At 42.4% G+C, this 18,493-nt stretch overlaps 1 protein-coding gene across 1 annotated transcript in view; it reads right to left on the bottom strand.

Annotated features, from left to right (window-relative positions):
• Positions 1–18,493, bottom strand: part of TTC17 (tetratricopeptide repeat domain 17) — a 516,894-nt gene that overhangs the window by 9,820 nt on the left and 488,581 nt on the right. Inside the window, exon 24 of the mRNA XM_078684342.1 lies at positions 3,736–3,879. Within this exon, the coding sequence (XP_078540468.1) occupies positions 3,736–3,879 (144 nt within the window). The remainder of the gene's footprint in view (positions 1–3,735; positions 3,880–18,493) is intronic.

Below are 18,493 nucleotides of genomic sequence, written 5' to 3'. Positions count from 1 at the left end.
TTAATGTCCTTGGCTCCACCTGCCACCTATGCAGTGCCTTTTATTTCAATACAAACTCTTGTAGTCCATTAGGAAAGCAACTAAAACATCAGGCCTAGGCTGTTGATTCATGTTACTGGTAAGATAGGTCCTAGTTACACTCCTTTAACAATGAATTAATTATGTTCTGTGCTTAGAGAGTGGCCGTCTATTGAGTAAAACAGGCCTGATAGGAGTTTCCTGGGACTGCAAACAATGGGGAGGGTTTATGTGAAGAAGAGTATTGGGGTCCGCATTACCTAGCTTGGTGACGCATTTAAACACCTTCAATGTTTGCTTTCTTTGGTGTACCTTGTGTGCAGAAAGGACACGGATGTATATTCAATTCTGCAGGATCCCATGTAGGCCTGGGGTAGCAGCCAATAAAATAGGCACTACCCGTCCTGCCCATGCCTTAAAGCTAGAGCACCAAAGGAAAGATTACCTTCTCCCAAGATGGCACCTGCCAAAGAAATTTGAAGAAAAACTGGCATCCTGAAAGCAGGTCAAAGAAATGTTGCCCAGGTAGATCAAAGCAGATAAACTCTTCGCGTAAAAATAACTGCGAAATAAGCTTTATTACCACTGAATTTAACATCACGTCTGGGCAATAGTTTAAAAACAATAAATGAAGGACAGCAGACTTCAAGAAAGCAAAGTCCACTTTAGTAAAAAGCAAACGCTCTCACCTGCCGAGGAAGAACAGATTAACGGATGCATTTATTTTGCACATGCCTGAATACATCTGAGCTCCTCGCCAAGAGGAAGAACAATACCTTGTCCTCCAGCAAACGAGGCATAGCCACAACAGATTGGGTTGGAGGGACAGAGGTTCCAAAAATGACAGGGGGGCCCACGAACTGCTATCCAAGGATTGCGATATATACGCCTGGGGAAGGTCTTCCACGCATGACCTTGATTGTGGACTTACTGCTCACTGGCCAGGGCAGGCGTCATGGAGTTGTCAATGACACCAAAGTGTAAATCCGTATATTTGTCTAGAGGTGCATGATGGACACAAAGGGCTGGTGCTCAAGGAGCTATAGCTGAGGTGTCACTAAGTGGACTATTTTAGTCTTCCGTTCATGCTCAAGACATCCAAAAAAAGTCACAATCCTGGACTAAAGATGACATTTGAACAAAACCGGTATCAATATCCAAGAGGATTTGAGATGGGTTGTGAAATTCTTGGTGTCATTGGTCCTTACTTAAACTTTAAATGAGCATTACCGGTTTGCCCCAGGGATCTTACTTTCAGTGAGCTATGATTCATTGAAGATGTCAGGGAGCTGGACTGTTGGGACCCAGAGAGACTCCTAAAGGCCCATGGATGTGCCATAGAGATCGGAACACGATCCTGCACATCCCGGCACTGGAGAGACAGGGAGAGTGTTAATGTCAAGTTCTCCTGAGTACTGTACAAGTTCCATCAAGTCTGCTTTTATTAAAAGCCCTGAGAAGCTATGCTCATAGAGGCCAGGATCTCTGCTTTTTCAGAAAGTCTAATGATGAGCCAAAACACTAGACCCATACTCCTCTTTATCTTGAGATGTAGCTCTCTGCTAGCTAAAAGGGCAGCATTCTCTTTCCCATCTACTACCTGCCCAGAGTGATAGCTAAGATCTGCAGTGCGGAGGAGAACTGAGAGATGGAACAACCAGATCACACCAAGACTGCGGCAGACCACCCACAGGAGGGGCGAGGCTTTACTCTCCAATGCAAGTCTCTAGTCAGAGCCAAGACTTAGTTACTTGTGTTCATTAAGAGAGGCAAACTTTCTTCCTACCCTAGTGTATCAAGCCCATAGCGCCATACTCAGAAGACAACAGCTTCATCCTACCATGCAATGGAGGCTGGCGATCTGCTGGATGAGGAGATTGGAAAAACGTGCTGACGCAATAGTCTCTTCAAAGAATAAGATGCTTTGGGCATCAAAAGGCTCTCCGCTACCAGTTATTTGGTGCCCTCTCTTGAAACCAGAAGAACGGGTCACTTGAACATCATGAATGGCAGCTGGGAGGGCTTTCGGTCACTTCCATAGGGTTCCTAGGTAGGGTGAAGCAATCTTTACCAGCATAAAATGTATTTGGGACAGCATATGTTGCTGGAGACCCTGTTTGCTTCTTACTAGTGATGAAAATAATGTCTCCTAAGCGCTCTGTGTACTGTTAAACTGTATTAAAGCTGCGCAATTTAGGAAGCAATCTCGTACTGAAGATGGCAGACAAAGCACAGGTGACAACGGATGACGGATACCAAAACAACAGATGCCGAGGTCTTGAAAAGCAGCTGTTGTAACAGTCAGTGGCACAATCTGTCTGGTTTAAAAATATTATAATTTGACTGCGAAGCTATGCAAACCGACAAGACTATAAACTCAAAATTGCCCAAAACAGTGCTCTAGTGAAGAAATCCCATTTAGCGTGTCATGAAAATAATACCAGTCTGCTTTGGTTTTTAGCTAAGACCTATAAGGATCCTGTAGTCAAGGAAGAAATAACAAGCATCTGTTGCTGTTTCAGCAAAATACGTTGAGCGCAAATTTATTTTAAATAATCAAATATCCAATATTAAGGAAGGTGTCTTATCAAAATAAACGAATGAATAATACAAATAAATAAGTTCAGGGTATAAAAATTCTGAATGAAAATGATCAAATCTTAGAAGTTTCACTCTTATTTAATGCAAACAGTTAACACTGAATGGTACTGATTTTTGAGACTGACAGATGTTTGAAATCCTGCAGAAGGATTCAATGATTGCAATTAGCGTTTTTACACCTTGGGACCTCGTTCTGAGAGGCCTCTAAATACGGATTGGGATAGAAACAAGAGTTTCTGCCAGAACTGGCAATAAAATGCCTGCGGTATTAAGACGTGGTATTACTACATGCAAAATGATCATGGGTGACTCCATTTATAAATCTGCTAGGTCAAACCAAGAGAAATGTATCATATGGCATGCCTAGAATTCGGGATTAAAGTGGTACAAAAGGGGGTGGTGATGGACGGAGCATCTGAACCAATCAAACACTCACACCCAGTCAACAGATCTGGGTTTAATCCATCACCGTTCTTTAGCCCACTCTGCCACCCGAACTGCCAAGCCATGCCTTCCCTGGACCGGAAACAAGCTTCCGAGGACAAGTTTCTGGCATTCCAGCCGTCTTCAGCTGGGCTTGCTTGAATCCAGTGGCAAAGTGTGCAAGGGACTCACGTCTGAGCATACCCTGCCAACCTATGGCGAACATAGTGGTACAAAAGGGGGTGGTGATGGACGGAGCATCTGAATCAATCAAACACTCACACCCAGTCAACAGATCTGGGTTAATTCGGGATTAACATGTGGAATTGGTACAGTAAAACAGATCTCTCATGATATTCTCTACTCCACAGAACATCATTTAGGATTACTGATAATTGTTGATGCTTGGCAACTATTATGTGCAACTCAGGCATTTCATCTCTTGTTAAATTAATTATTATCACTGACAACATAATATATGGGCTTCCTTATTTGACAACTTTTTAACCACAGAAAGTATTGTCTATAACATTTAAAAGTTTAGATGTTGTCACACGGAATTAAATTTGCACTAAAAACACAAAGTAACTGACATCATCCAAACTCTGCAAAATGTAGCAGTTATCCACAAAAATCAATGACAAATTTCCCATCCAGGCAGGTCAACGTGGCACAAACAGAACCCTTGCTTACCATTGCTACATAGACGTTAGCCAGGGTGAAGTGATTCACAACGAAGTGCGGGGCAATTTCTACCGCCATAGTTGCCACAATAATGGCATCATTCCAAAGCCTGGCATTGTGGAAAATATTAGCCAGGCTGATTAGTGGCACATCCTGAAGTAAGAAAAAATTGATTAAAAAAAATACATGGAAGAGTCCATTTGTCTGTTACAGTGGCCGTGCAAGATTGACTTCTTTATGTTGCGGGAAAGGATAGCTTTTCTTAGAATTAGGAGTTCAATCACGACACTGGACATGATTGTTCAAAGACTTACAATCGCTTATATATGGGTCCTAGGTTTTCCATTTAACTTAGAGAAGACGTCACCTACCGATATACATATCCCTCCATGATTCTTATCTTAACAAAAATAATAAATCTTCTGAATGTTTCCATGTGTCAATGTGTATGTCAAAGCTTCTTATATATACAACAATTTAAGATTCAAAGAACTGGATACACGGGCAGAGGCTCAGGCTGTCAAACAAGCACTCTGACCTCTTTAAAGTTCATCATAATAATACTTATATAAGGCTCCTTCATTGCTAGTACAGTTCTACTTGAAACATAGTGCATGAAGGCTGGGCTGGAGGCCACTAGCATGCAGAACACAACTATGATTGAAAATTAGAATAGGTAACAATTTTCCATCACATAATCTACATCATAATATTACCTTTTTACAATTGAATAACATGCAGAAATGAGTGAAAAAGCTTTTTTCTCTGAATGATTATAGCGAACGTCCAAATAAAAATGATTCTTGAGGTTGATCATACTAGAATTCATATCTAAATAATAATTCCAATAAAACTTATCTTGTCTCCAAGTGTGGGGAAACAGTTCCACAATACTAATGCTGCCTATGAATGGGCCACTAATCTATCAGGCTGAACAAGCTTACGGTTTTAGTAATGGTTTGAAGTAGTAGACAACCAAGCAAAACAAACTGTTTATACTCTGATGAGCTAATGTATAGTTGAAATACTTTTGCACTCAATTTGAATTTAAAAACAATGATACAATTAATTTTACAGAACTCCTAGTGATTACAGTTGGACAACAGCTCTTTCTACGATGCAAGTAGATTCGATCCCTCATAGGTCATGATGCTTGTAATACATGTGGAAAATGTCCCAAAAAACGTACTACCAAGTTTCAGGATCAACTTTCAAAGTGCTGATCAACAAGAGCTATGGACTTCAAACCATTTACTCAGATACCTACGGTCATGTTACGGGTGATAGAACACCAAGGATAGCCAATAGAGGAGATATACATTTCTTCCTGATCTTGGTGGGTGATCGAGAACTTCTCATTTTTACATCGCTTCAAAGCAGCTGTGACCATCCCTTGGCTTTTTCTAAGCTGGATTTTTAAGGCGCATTAACCTTCACTCATGTTTTGACCCAATCCAATACTACTGTTACTTGTTCCAAGTTATCAAGATTAGTAAAGTGGGATTCCAATTACTTAAACAATGATAACTTAAAAAAATATAGAAAATGCTTATTCAAGCTTGACAAATTCCCCAGTCAGTAGGACATTGGTTTTCCCTAGTTTGATTAAGAAAGCAATAAAAAAAAGCAAAAACGGCAATATGGACTGTAATGCCCCAGCATATATAATGATGTCTGTTCATCTTGAGGGACAACATATAGGACAGCTTTTCAAGACGTTTGATCTTATATTGGGTCCACAGCTCTTCCATGGATAACACAAAAGTAAAACAAATTTTCGAATCTCTGGGTTTCATTAATAGATAAGATGACCCCTCAAAATTAACCAGGAGGACGTGTTCAGTAGGTGAAATCTCTACACAGGAGGAAAATGAAACGTCCCAACATGCACACAGACCGCTAATTCTTTACTGTCTATACGTCAAAATGATTTCTGAAAGAGAACTTTTTTTCTTAAATGTGCAACATATATAAGAATTTCAGAATGGAGTCTCAAACAGCAGAAGGCTCAAAGAGCTAAACACTTGCAGCGGACGAAAGAAAGACTTCAGTCAAGCAGACTGAGCGTTTCATCCTTCAGAGGTTGTTAATTCGACTACCATAAACTTAACAGGAGCACCTCCTTTTCACAGTGCTAAGAGAAAACAGAGAGAATATTCAATGCTATGAAACCCCATTATTATTATTTCTTATCCTCGTTGTAACTATACCCACAGATGGAAGATATTACCTGATATGATTGATTTACAGCATTGTATTTTCAATAATGAAATCATAGAATGTGAGTTTTTTTCCTTCTATGTATTTTACAGATGGTAGTTGATTGCCTTGCACCTAAAGGTTTTTTGGGTAAAAAACACAAGCTGTAAAACCGCATATTGCATCTGCCGTTCACAGCTTTAGCTATGCAATACACTGAAGTTAATTATACTTGCTAAAAATAAAAAAAATCTTATGCTTCATAGAGAAATGCAACATGGATTCTAGACTGCCAATGACCCATCCTTGCTTCTCTTTAAAAACACTGGATGCTTGACATTGTTAGATTTCATAACAATTAGACAATAAATATGCTTTTAAATAACTTTCTATGATTTTCAAAACTGAACCAAGGGACAGTCTCGCAACTACCACAATTACATTTCTTAATTAATTTAAATCTCATGGGATAATTTACCCCTGTGATCTTTTCGATTTTTTTCCTGAAAAAAACGCTGTGCTCATGATCTCACAGCAGAATTAACATCCGGTACAGAGAGATTTTTTTTCACTGGAGCACACTGAATGGAAAATAAAAAACTAGAAAACGGACTGGTGTCCATGTCTATAAAATGACTGAGCATGACGGAAGGGGAAGATCTGAGAACTAAGTTATCGCTATGTAAAACTGTCTATCCTACACCTGTGTGAAAAAATATAAACCTAAATAATAAAATGTACACTAAGCACGAATGTCACTAACTGATTGGGGCACACTTGGGTCAGAGTCTGTATGTTCAGAATAAGTGAGATAAGGTGAACAGAAGAACCTCTACCGCATCATGCACAACACACCGCTTTTTGGAGTTGGCCAGCAGACACAGACCAAGTTGAAGTCAGTGAGGATTGCCCACCAAGCACAGACAATCTGGTAGTGTGGCAACCTTGCGGTCACCAGCAGGTTCCGGGTAGCCAGTCATTGGAAAGAGGCAAGGTGGTAGGTGTCGGGAGCTGGCTCTGTATATGGTATAACAAAATGAGATGTATTGTGTTAAGAGTCCAGGGGTTCCCTTCTGAGTGGATGGGGGTTTACAATGGCAATCCTAAGGTGCTCTTCTAAGAACAGTGTGATCGAAACAGCCTTAGGGTTATCACAGAGGAGTGAGTGCAAGACATCTGAAAATACACACAATGGTCAATAAATGAGACACACGGCTCAAAAAAGAGATCCACACCAAAGTATACAAATAGCAAGTATCTTTATATATGTTATATGTTAGGCATAAAAAGAAAATCGTAAAGGTAAGTATGTTTTTAAATATGAATTCTTTTTAGTTGAAAAGTCATCACTTTTTTAGATGTTGAAATGTTATCCTATGGGAGGAAAAGTCAATGCAGAATTCAGGTGTAGTACAGCGACTTACGGAACCCATCTCCATGAGTTAGGGTGAGTGGCGCACAAGGTCAGAGGCAGCACCAGCAAAACCCCACAAGCGGCACTAGGGCAGCCAGGTGAAGAGGTACAAAACCGGGCTGGGTGCCCATTGTTATTCAATGGAGAACTATTGCAGTGAAAAGAGGATGCAGGCTTGGGCTGGGGAACCAGTCGGGCTAAACCAACAGGGTGGCTCAGGCCTCACTATGCTCAGGGACGTAGGTAGACTTTTGGTACTCTTCTCCACGGTACAGGGGTGATGGGTGCAAGGTGTCTTTAGGCATCTGGTTTTCTTACCGGGCGCAGTCACGGTAGAGGAGGCCTGTGTGCAGAGGTTGCAGGCGACACAGGGTCCAGGAGGGGCGACACCATAATGGACTCAGGCTCTGGAGGGCTGGGGATCTCGATGGCACCATTGGCCCACTTCACATCGGGCTTAGTGCAATAGGTGCAGTGGTGGCATCAGGCGTTGAGTTTTGGAGGTTCTGGAGTCCTCAGAGTCCTTTGTTTGGAGTTTATGAAGGATGCAGAGAACCGTTCTGCTTTTCCACTGGAGGTCTCGGTTCTTTTATATAAGGCAGGCAGTCCTCCCAGGTCTGGAGGCACAACAGCTGCAGGACGAGATGTCTTTGGCTCTGTTTCCATGGGGAACAGCAGACTGGCCGGGAGCGCTGGGGCTAAGTCAGTTGATCCCTTCAGTCTTCAGCTTTTACTGCCCCTCCAGGTCGTCCTCCGTAGGTTGTCCGGATATGGTTCTTTGGTGCTACCCCTGGGGTCACTATGCCCCTATACGACCACTTCATGGTGGAAGTGGGCATAACCCTGTCCCACAATTCCTAAGCATACCATCACAAAGATGGCTAATTCTGGGGTGGTACTAGTCTGGGGGTGGTACGCCTACCTGACTAGCTAATTTTCGCAGGGGCTCTGGAAAAGGGGGTCGGCTTCCTCTCCAGTGAGGGGGGAGTAAGATACGCATTTCGAAAGTGGCAGCTCTTTGAAGCTTGCCGCCTTAGGAAGTGAGTATGAACAACTGTGCCCCTGCACTTACACAAATGTGTACAATTTCAAAATTCGTATATGATTGTATGCATGCAATAGTGACATATAGCACATCAATCTAAACAATTGGTAGAGAACCGTAATTCAGTGACAATTTCATCTATTGAGACGGGTAAGTCAATCAACAGTCTGTATTTGGCTAGCTTGTCCACGACCTGACCGGTCCTTTCGCGCCCTTTCGTATGTCCACTAATAACCAGCACATCCTGGCCTGAAAGTCATTCTCCAGCCCTGAAGATTCGCATTTGTTCCTTGCGATGAAACACGTGTTGGCCTTTTTGGAAATGGAACAATAAACAGAAAATGGACACTCCAAATACAGACTGTTGATTGTAAGTGCAGGGGCACAGTTGTTCATATTCATTGTAGACCAGGTTTCTGGTCTTTCAGAGTGGTTGTGAGGTATTACCACTCGCCCTATTGCCTACACCATTTTTACTTTTGCTTGTCACCATTTGCGGTTACCAAGGTGTGCGCCCAGTGTATCTGGAATTCCCTAAAAGACCTCAACAGGTGCTATTGCTTAGGAAGTGAGCTAAAGAACGATGATGAATTCAACCCGATCTGTGACTGTGGATGAGTGTCTGAAAAGTTTCAGCGCTCCGTCCATCATCTCCTTGTGTTTGCTTTGTTTGCCCTAATTTGGCACGGTATGCACAGATGTGGATCCCATGCTCACTGGATTTCCTATTGTGCTTTGTAGCTAAGAGGTGTATTTTTGGCTTCCCCCAGTTGTGAAATATTTACTTTAAGACTGTCCTTCAACTCCCTCTTATGGCAGTCCCATAATTTTATGTTAAGGAAATCTGCTTCATCATGGCAGGTGCCTGTGACAGGTATTGCAGTAAGGGTAATTCCGTTGTAAACTACACAGTGCCATCATTTTTTAAGATTCTACTTTCAGAATTTGAGAATGTATTACTCCTTGCTCGTTTATACAAAACATTGTGGTGGAGTTGCCTGTTTGGATAAAAACCTCGGAGTTGTGGATGAGAAGGAGAAAGAATTGCAATGAGTTCTGACCGCTCATACACGTTTATGTGTAAATGTTTCTCTTGTAGAACCTACAACACTTTGGCAGAAAGTTCTTGAAGGTGAGCACCACCATCCTACCATCGAGGCTTCCAAGGTGACCACAAGATGACATTGTGGCTGAAGGAATGCGAGTTGTGAACATGTATGTCTCTTGACATCAACCAGGTGAGCGCTTATTTTATTTTTGTAGTTTCTCCTGTCCTTTCATGGAAGGAGCCTGGAATTTGAGCCCACTCCTTTTCTAAATCTTCCTGAGTGGGTCTCATGTGCAGTCTGAAACATGGTATTAGCACCATGCATGACATCAAGCGTAGTAGTCTCTTTAGAAGGTGTACTTTTACTTCAGGCTATTTAAATATGTTTTGCCAGTGTAGATAAAGCCATTGCTCATTTTATTCTGCAGTATCTGTTATTGCTTGTTAGAAGTGAATATTCACTGTAGTTGTCAGAGACTTGCCTTAGTTGATCTGTAGACCTAGAGACTTGCTGAGTCAGATACTGGCTGCTGAGTTGTTTGTAGAGCTTATGAATGAGTCCTTGAGCATCCGGTCGTCTAGGTGAGGGTAGACCTGATGACCTAGGCGTCAAAGGTGGCAGCGACCGGGGCCCTGCATTTGGTAAAGATTCTGAGTGCAAATCAAAGGCTGAAGGGAAGGACTCGAATCTGAGAAACTTGTTGTAAGTCTTTTATTAGATCTACCTGCACATCCATCATAGGCCACTGTTTATTGTTCTCATATACTAATTTATACCTATCATAATGGCGATCAAAGTATTCCCTTTTTAGATCTCTACTATTCTATCCCGCAGGGATAAATAGACGAGAGTATAGTAGGCAAACCAAGCTCTGAAACCATTGCGGATTTCATACAGTTCATGTGGTGCACTCGTGCGAAACGCGCGTCCACATCAAACCTATCAGCCTTGCTCCCACAGGCATCTGAAGCTTCCCCAGCGTGCGCTCGGCCTCAGGCATTCACCCCAGCGCGCGCTCGGCCTCACTTCTCCTCCCCCTAATTCACCCCTGCTGTTTCACTTTCACGGCCGTGCTCTAGCTCATTATGCCGAGAGCTTCACTTCAAAGGGATCCGCTCCCCCGCCCCCTGCTTCACACTTCCTAGGAATGCGCAACCCGCCCCCGCAATGCCGAGAGCATTTCCCGGCCGCTTTTAATTACATTTTTTTTCCGGCGATGTTCTTGTTTTCTTGGTTTGCCTCCAAAGCAGACCACTCCCACCTACAACAAAGCATTGAGCGGCGCCCGTCGTGCATCTTTATTTATATATTAATGGCTCCTGTGTGCTTTGATTTTTCTTGGCTTACCACGGAAGCACACCCCTCCAACCTCCGACACAGCAATGAGCAACGCTCCACATGTGCCTTTATTTACATATTAATGGCTCATGTGTGCTTTTATTTTTCTTGGCTTACCTTGGAAGCACACCCCTCCCACCTCTGACAACATCGAACAGCGACGTGCACCTTTATTTATTAATGGCACCCGTATGCCACCACAGCACCACTCGGCACCACCACAGCACCACTCAGCACCACCACAGCATCACTCAGCACCACCACATTATCACTAAGCACCACCACATTATCACTCAGCACCACCACATTATCATTCAGCACCACCACAGCACCCCTCAGCACCACCACAGCACCCCTCAGCACCACCACAGCACCCCTCAGCACCACCACAGCACCCCTCAGCACCACCACCACAGCACCACCACAGCACCACTCCGCACCACCACAGCACCACTCCGCACCACCACAGCACCACTCCGCACCACCACAGCATCACTCAGCACCACCACAGCATCATCAGCACCACCACAGCACCACTCAGCACCACCACAGTGCCACTCAGCACCACCACAGCACCACCACAGCATCACTCAGAACCACCACAGCATCACTCAGCACCACCACAGCATCACTCAGCACCACCACAGCATCACTCAGCACCACCACAGCATCACTCAGCACCACCACAGCATCACTCAGCACCACCACAGCATCACTCAGCACCACAACATCACTCAGCACCACCACAGCATCACTCAGCACCACCACAGCATCACTCAGCACCACTCAGCACCACCACAGCATACCTCAGCACCACCACAGCACCACTCAGCACCACCACGCACCACAACACCACCACCACAGCATCACTCAGCGCCACCCTAGCATCACTCAGCACCACCATAGCACCACCACATTATCACTCAGCACCACCACATTATCACTCAGCACCACCAATGCACCACTCAGCACCACCACAGCAGCACTCAGCACCACCACGGCATCACTCAGCACCACCATGGCACCACTCAGCACCACCACGTTATCACTCAGCACCACCACGTTATCACTCAGCACCACCACGTTATCACTCAGCACCACCACAGCATTACTCAGCACCACCACAGCATCACTCAGCACCACCACAGCATCACTCAGCATCACTCAGCACCACCACAGCATCACTCAGCACCACCACTTAATCACTCAGCACCACCACAGCATCACTCCGCACCACCACAGCATCACTCTGGAACACTACAGCATCACTCTGGAACACAACAGCCTTACTATGCGCTACCACAGCATCACTCAGGGCCTCCACAGCATCACTCAGGGCCTCCACAGCATCACTCAGGGCCTCCACAGCATCACTCAGGGCCTCCACAGCATCACTCAGGGCCTCTACAGCATCACTCAGGGCCTCCAGAGCATCACTCGGGGCCTCCACAGCATCACTCATAGCCTCCACAGCATCACTCATAGCCTCCACAGCATCACTCATGGCCTCCACAGCATCACTCACGGCCTCCACAGCATCACTCATGGCCTCCACAGCATCACTCATGGCCTCCACAGCATCACTCACGGCCTCCACAGCATCACTCAGGGGCACCACAACATCACTATGCGCTACCACAACATCACTATGCGCTAGCACAGCATCACTGAATGCCACAGCATCACTCGTCGCCACCACATCACTCCACGCCATCACAGCATCAATCTGTGCAACCATTCAACAACAACTGGTTCAAATATGTTCTCTGATTGTTTCAAGCTTTATTACAAATGTCACATAAAGATGTTAATATTTCACTTCTGCTCTTGGATTTTCGTCACAATAGAATACACTGAACATCATCTTCACAAAAGTTATTTACAAAAGTTTAAGCTATTGCCATTATAAATTACAATCACTTTTATTTAAGTATTAATTATTTAAAAAAATTAAAAGCCATTGTTATTTGTAATATCAATACATCTAAGTCACGTAAATACAAAACATGTTGCATTACAAATGCTATAGGTGTCACATTTGCGAAAGTTATAACTATTGGAATTGTAAATGACAAAGCTATTAATTTAGCTATTTTCAAAACCAACACATAAATAAACAAATTGTCATTTACAAGACCAATAGCTCAAACGTTCCTAATTCGAGACCTATTGCATTGCAAATGCTTGTTTCCAGTGCAGTAGAGTGAAGCATGAATGGAAAGCTTCAGGCTGTTGTTCCATGGAGTAACCTGCTCTTATACCGGCCCTGGACTATATTCCACGCTAATGGGGTCCTCGGGATGAGATCCATCTTCTGCTTAAGTATCCAGAAGCTTAGATGGAGGATGTGTCTGAAATTCCACTTCGAGATGTATGCTACGAGTGATGGTTAATTATGTAGTTGAAAGTAAAACAGAAGACTGTTGTCGTTGGTACAGGTGTCGTCGATGGTGGTTGTGTCATCTATAAGTCAGTCGTCAACAGATGAGTCACTGACCAATTAATCATCGATCAATCAATCATCTCTGTTCTTTGTGCATAGCTTCATTGATGGCTTCTATAAGCTTCCCACGCCGATATTGACATTAGCAAAATATTTTATGATGGCGATTTATGTGGGCTTGTTTGTCACTTTTTCACCTTTAAAATGTAGTTGAAGGCTCATCGAAAGTTGTTGTGGTCTTCGACATGGGATAATCTCAGATTAATCTCCTGAAGAAGAATGCTCAAATGCCTCAAGAAGGATGCTCAGATGCCTCATTTGTCTGGATCCAACTCAGAGGTCTACCTTGGTGATTGAGTGTCTTGGCAGAGAAGGTTCTACAGATCTTACAGTCTTTGGCTTACTGATCTTGGTATAGAAAAAGTAAGTGCATCTCTTCTGAGGGCCATAACACAGGAATCACAAGATTTACAAATGTTTCTCTTGTATTTTTCCACTACTGACATTTTTCAGAAGCAGGTTTCAATTGTATACCTAAAGAATATCCAGGTTCACTTATTTATACTTGAAGCAAGGAAAAAAGCGCTGGAAATTAGTTGCACACAATATGAGGTAAAAATCTAAGGTGTAAAACTGAGAGCATGTTCACTTCATTGGCTGGAGGTTAATTTCTTTATGAATGAGGTGGATGTGCTTAGAAAGTGGGCACAGTCTATGGCTTTTTCAGGTGCCAGTGTCATGTACGGCTATTAAAGTTACAGAGTGCGTCCCATTTAGATTCCAAGGAATGATTCAAGCATGTGAATCTATAAAAGGTCCTAGGCTGAAGAAATGTATACAGGGGCATACCTCAGACATTGAGTATCTCTGTTAACCTGTCTTAATTCACAAATTTCTAACAAGCAGATGATAAAGTACCTTCCTTTCTGAACAATACAATACAAGCCACATGTAACAAGCACAGCAAACATCCTGGTCAGCACTATGTGGATCCCTTATGCTGGTTGTGGATTACTCCATCCTGATCATCTGAATGAACTTAGTTTTGTCTCTGTATCGTACACATATAGATTTTTAAATAGCTCCCATGGAGTACTAATCAGCAATAGTATAATAGAAAGGAATGTTTTGAGAAACTAGTCTTTCAAGGCAAAAGGTAGTACTAAAGTTATTTCCATGTTGCCAAACCTCTTTAATTTCATGTTTCTCATCTAGAAAGATGGTTCATAACTTATCTCAAAAGATAGTTAATCATCAAACAAATAATACTTTTCAGTGCTCCTAGAAATTGCTATGGTTAAGAGACAGCACACTCCTAGATGGACCCTCAATCGATCATTACTGCTGGAAAATACACTTACTGAAAATAGCAACTAAGGAGGTTTTTTTTCTAATTACATCTCATTACAGCTCAGCTTACCATGGTATGGGATTCATATAAGGCGTTTCTAAGAGGTGTATTAACAACTATCTCTATTGCCCAATTCAAGAACATGAGGGGTGAGATAATGACCTTAGTAATGGAAATACATTCTTCTCAAGAGGACTTAGAAAAAAATGCCCAGTAATCCAAATACCTTACGGAATTTACCAGCAACAAAACATAAGCTGGCAGATTATTTAGAAGCTAATGTAAAAAAAAAGTGGGAAGCTGGTAGATTGTCACACCATGAGTATGGGGAGGGGTGTGGCAAGCTTCTCGCTTGGAAAACAATAGCTGACCAGTCTAGGAACTGGACATGAGATCTTAGATGTCCAAACACAGGTAATATCATTTCAGAGGATTCGGGGAATGAGAAGGCTTTTGTCCTATTCTTCCTTATGTATAAGGAAGAAATACCAGTAACCAAATCAGATATAGAAGGATACCGCTCGGAACTCGATTTACCATCTTTAGAGAACAAGGAGAAAATGTATTTAAACCGCCCCATAACCTTGGAGGAGGTTCTCCAAATTATTGGGTCGTTAAAGAAAGGAAAGGCCGCTGAACCCGATTCAATCCCAAATGATTTCTAAGTTTTTTTAAAAGAAGAGCTTGCTCCCTTTCTTACTCAGTTATGTTACTCACTCTTCACAGAAGGACATGATATCCCGCCGCCATGGGATGATGCAATTATAACTATTCTACTTAAAGCCAATAAGAATCAGAGATCCTGTGAATCGTACAGGCCAATCTCTCTCTTAAATAGTCATCATCAGCTTTACACTAACATAATAACTAAACGCCTGGATAAAATGATAGGATCACTAATACATTTAGATCTGAAAGGTTTTATGAAAGGGAGGCAGCGCTTCGAATTAACACATGATCTTATTGGCGCAATAGACATGGCGCAAACATATAAAATACCCTTAGCGGTAATGAATTTTGATGCCGCTTAGGCATTTGACCGTGTCAGTTGGCCGTTCCTATTCCAAATGATTCAGTGCCTTAATTTAGGGGAAACCTTTTTAACAACAGTTAAAGCGATCTATAAAAACCCATCTGCTAAAATCCTTTTCAACGGCAATCTCACCAGGCCAATAAAAGTTGGGTTGCCCCCTGTCACCCTCCTTTTCAATATATATATATATATATTGAACCCCTGGCATGTAAACTAAGAGCCTGTCAGAGCATCATTCCTTTCAGTTGTAAGGGATGGAATAAGAAAATCGGATTATATGGCGATGATCTTATGATACTAATGGGGAACTTAAAACAGTCATTGCCAGCAATATGGGACAAATTGGAGTGCTTTGGAAAGGTTTTCGGATATATGATTAACCAACAATAGACAGAACTGATGAAATGGAATATTCAATACAGAAGTGAACTCACCAAAAGGGAAATTAGATATCTAGGGATACAAATAGTTCAAGACATAGATAAAATAGCCGACGTTAACTTTTAAAACGTCACTAAAACGGTCAAAACAAAGTTGCAAGCATGGAGTGCCCTACCACTTTCCTTTCTGGGTAAATCTAACCTCATAAAAATGTCAATCCTCCCCAAGTTTACTTTTCTGTTTAATACAATCCCGTTAAAATTCCCGAAATTATGGTCTAAGAAATACAGGGGTCTTTTTCAAGCTTTATCTGGGGTAACAAAAGTGCCAGAATAGCCCTAAAGAAATTTAGAAGAAAGAAAGCCCATGGAGGTATTGCTAACCCCAGACCTCTATTTGTATTACTGCGCTTTTCAGTTAAAAAATTACCAGCAACTTTTGATGGAAATCTCAATATTCTCTCCAACTTTTTAAGGCTCTCACTTCCAGCTTAATCCATAAAGCATGATTCTCTCTCTTAAATGTGGTCATCCAAGATATTTTAAGAAGGTGAGACTGAAGGTTTTGAGTGCAGCAGTAAAACTTTGGGTACAGGTGAGAAGACGTTTATAAATCCCATATTATAGTGATGCAGCCCCAATCGGGGACTCCCCAGGCACTCCGGCTTGTTTGAAGGATGCTCTCGCCATTTCACTTAGATCTTGCAGCATCGACAACTGGGGACAACTTATAGAGGACTCTAAGCTAATCTCATGGCAGCATTGTTCCCTGATTTGTGAGCATTCGGTTTTGAAATTTAAGTTTCTCCAACTTTCAAGCTGGGTGAAATCTATACGTAAAGAACTGGAAGGGGAGACAGCCTTGGTCGCAAAGATCTCTTCACGACATACAACCCGACAAGAAATCGCAGAGCGGTATAGGTTGCTAATTCATAGTGGAGAAACTACGAACACTACCTACACAGAGATCTGGAAAATAAACCTGCCGGACCTCGATCTTGAAAAATTGGGGCAAGTTTCAATGTCCCTTCTATGGTCATATGTTACAGCTGCACCATTAAAAATGAACCATCTATTTACAGAACACAAAGCATACTGGACTCGTCAGAAAATATAAAAAATGGGAAGTCGTGAGATTAATAAATGTCCGAAATGTGGAGAAGAGAGTGCCAACGAGATTCATATGTTTTGGCTGAGTCCCGCAATCCAGGCTACCTCACTTACAACTGATGAAGGTCAAAATTTCAGCTAAGAACATACTGAGCTAGGCTCAGTGAGACTCCTTCTCACACGATAGTGGTTGGCTATCTGAGGTATGGTGGCTCTGCTGGGGATGGTGCATCTCAGGGCAGGCAGCCGATTGGCTGTTGTTTGGACCATATAATGAGGATGGAATATGCTACTTACCAGTATGCATCTGTTCTTGGCATGTAGGACTGCTGACATTCATATCTGTGCATAGATCGCCGCCTAGTGTTAGGTCCGGATGATTGTTGCCCATGCGCACTGTAGTCCAGGGGAGGAGTCACCTATCTCGTGATACTTCGAAGACTCTTCCAGGACAACAAAGTGCAATCATCCGGACCCAACACTAGGCGGCGATCTATGCACAGATATGAATTCAGCAGCCCACATGCCTCGAACAAGTGGTTACCCAAGAATATACTCTTCTACGGTTTCTAGGCAGTTTTTTCTTTTACTGCTATGGATATTCTTTTACCGTGAGACTCCCACCATGACGACGGGAAAGACACAAGCATGTGAATCTATGAAAGATTTAATACTGGAGAATTACCACATACATGAAGGTAAGATTCAAAACAGATTAGCAAACTAGCGGGAAGACAAAAATGCATAAAATGAATTCAAATAGACATAATGTACATACTAAGTAGTTATCCTGAAACGTTGGAACACATCACCCCCTCTTGGACCTGATTTTATTTTTCAAACATTATATTTCATGTTTGACTGTTGTGTCAGAGCATGCACCATGGGATTTTAATATAGTCCTAAAGACTATTCACAAATGTTAATGTCAAAGGCAATCCTGTTATCCAAGGACTAATTACAGATTCTGTTCTCTGATGGACACCAGTCTAGGTCGCCCAGCCTATACAAGGATGAAAGTCAGGATCTTAGAGTCCATTTAAAGGTTTTATCTCCTCTGATTCTTTACTCGTCCCCATTCATATTCATTAAGAAATTAACTTGGACAACCTCAGTTAATTACCTAAAGAAATAAGTAGTTCATAAATGTTATTGACCGGTTTAAAGTTACTCAAGGAGTGGAAAAAGAAAACCGAAGATATAACTGCTGAAGACACCCACTGCAGAATCTAGTCCTCAGCTGAGTAACAAAAGTAAGAAACAGTAAGCTATAAAGTCTGAAAAACTCAGAAAATCCATTGCAAACTGTTGAAACGTGCAGAAACTCTCCTTTTAACCTGCTTAAAATATCAGTCCCCCATATTACAGGGTTTGTAGCGGACTCAATGTCAGTTTGCAGAGAGGA

Source organism: Lissotriton helveticus, chromosome 3_2 (genome assembly GCF_964261635.1).
Source record: "Lissotriton helveticus chromosome 3_2, aLisHel1.1, whole genome shotgun sequence".
In the NCBI taxonomy this organism is placed as follows: Eukaryota; Metazoa; Chordata; class Amphibia; order Caudata; family Salamandridae; genus Lissotriton; species Lissotriton helveticus.
The sequence above is the reverse complement of the archived record's forward strand: the minus strand, read 5'-3'. Positions and strand labels throughout refer to the sequence as shown.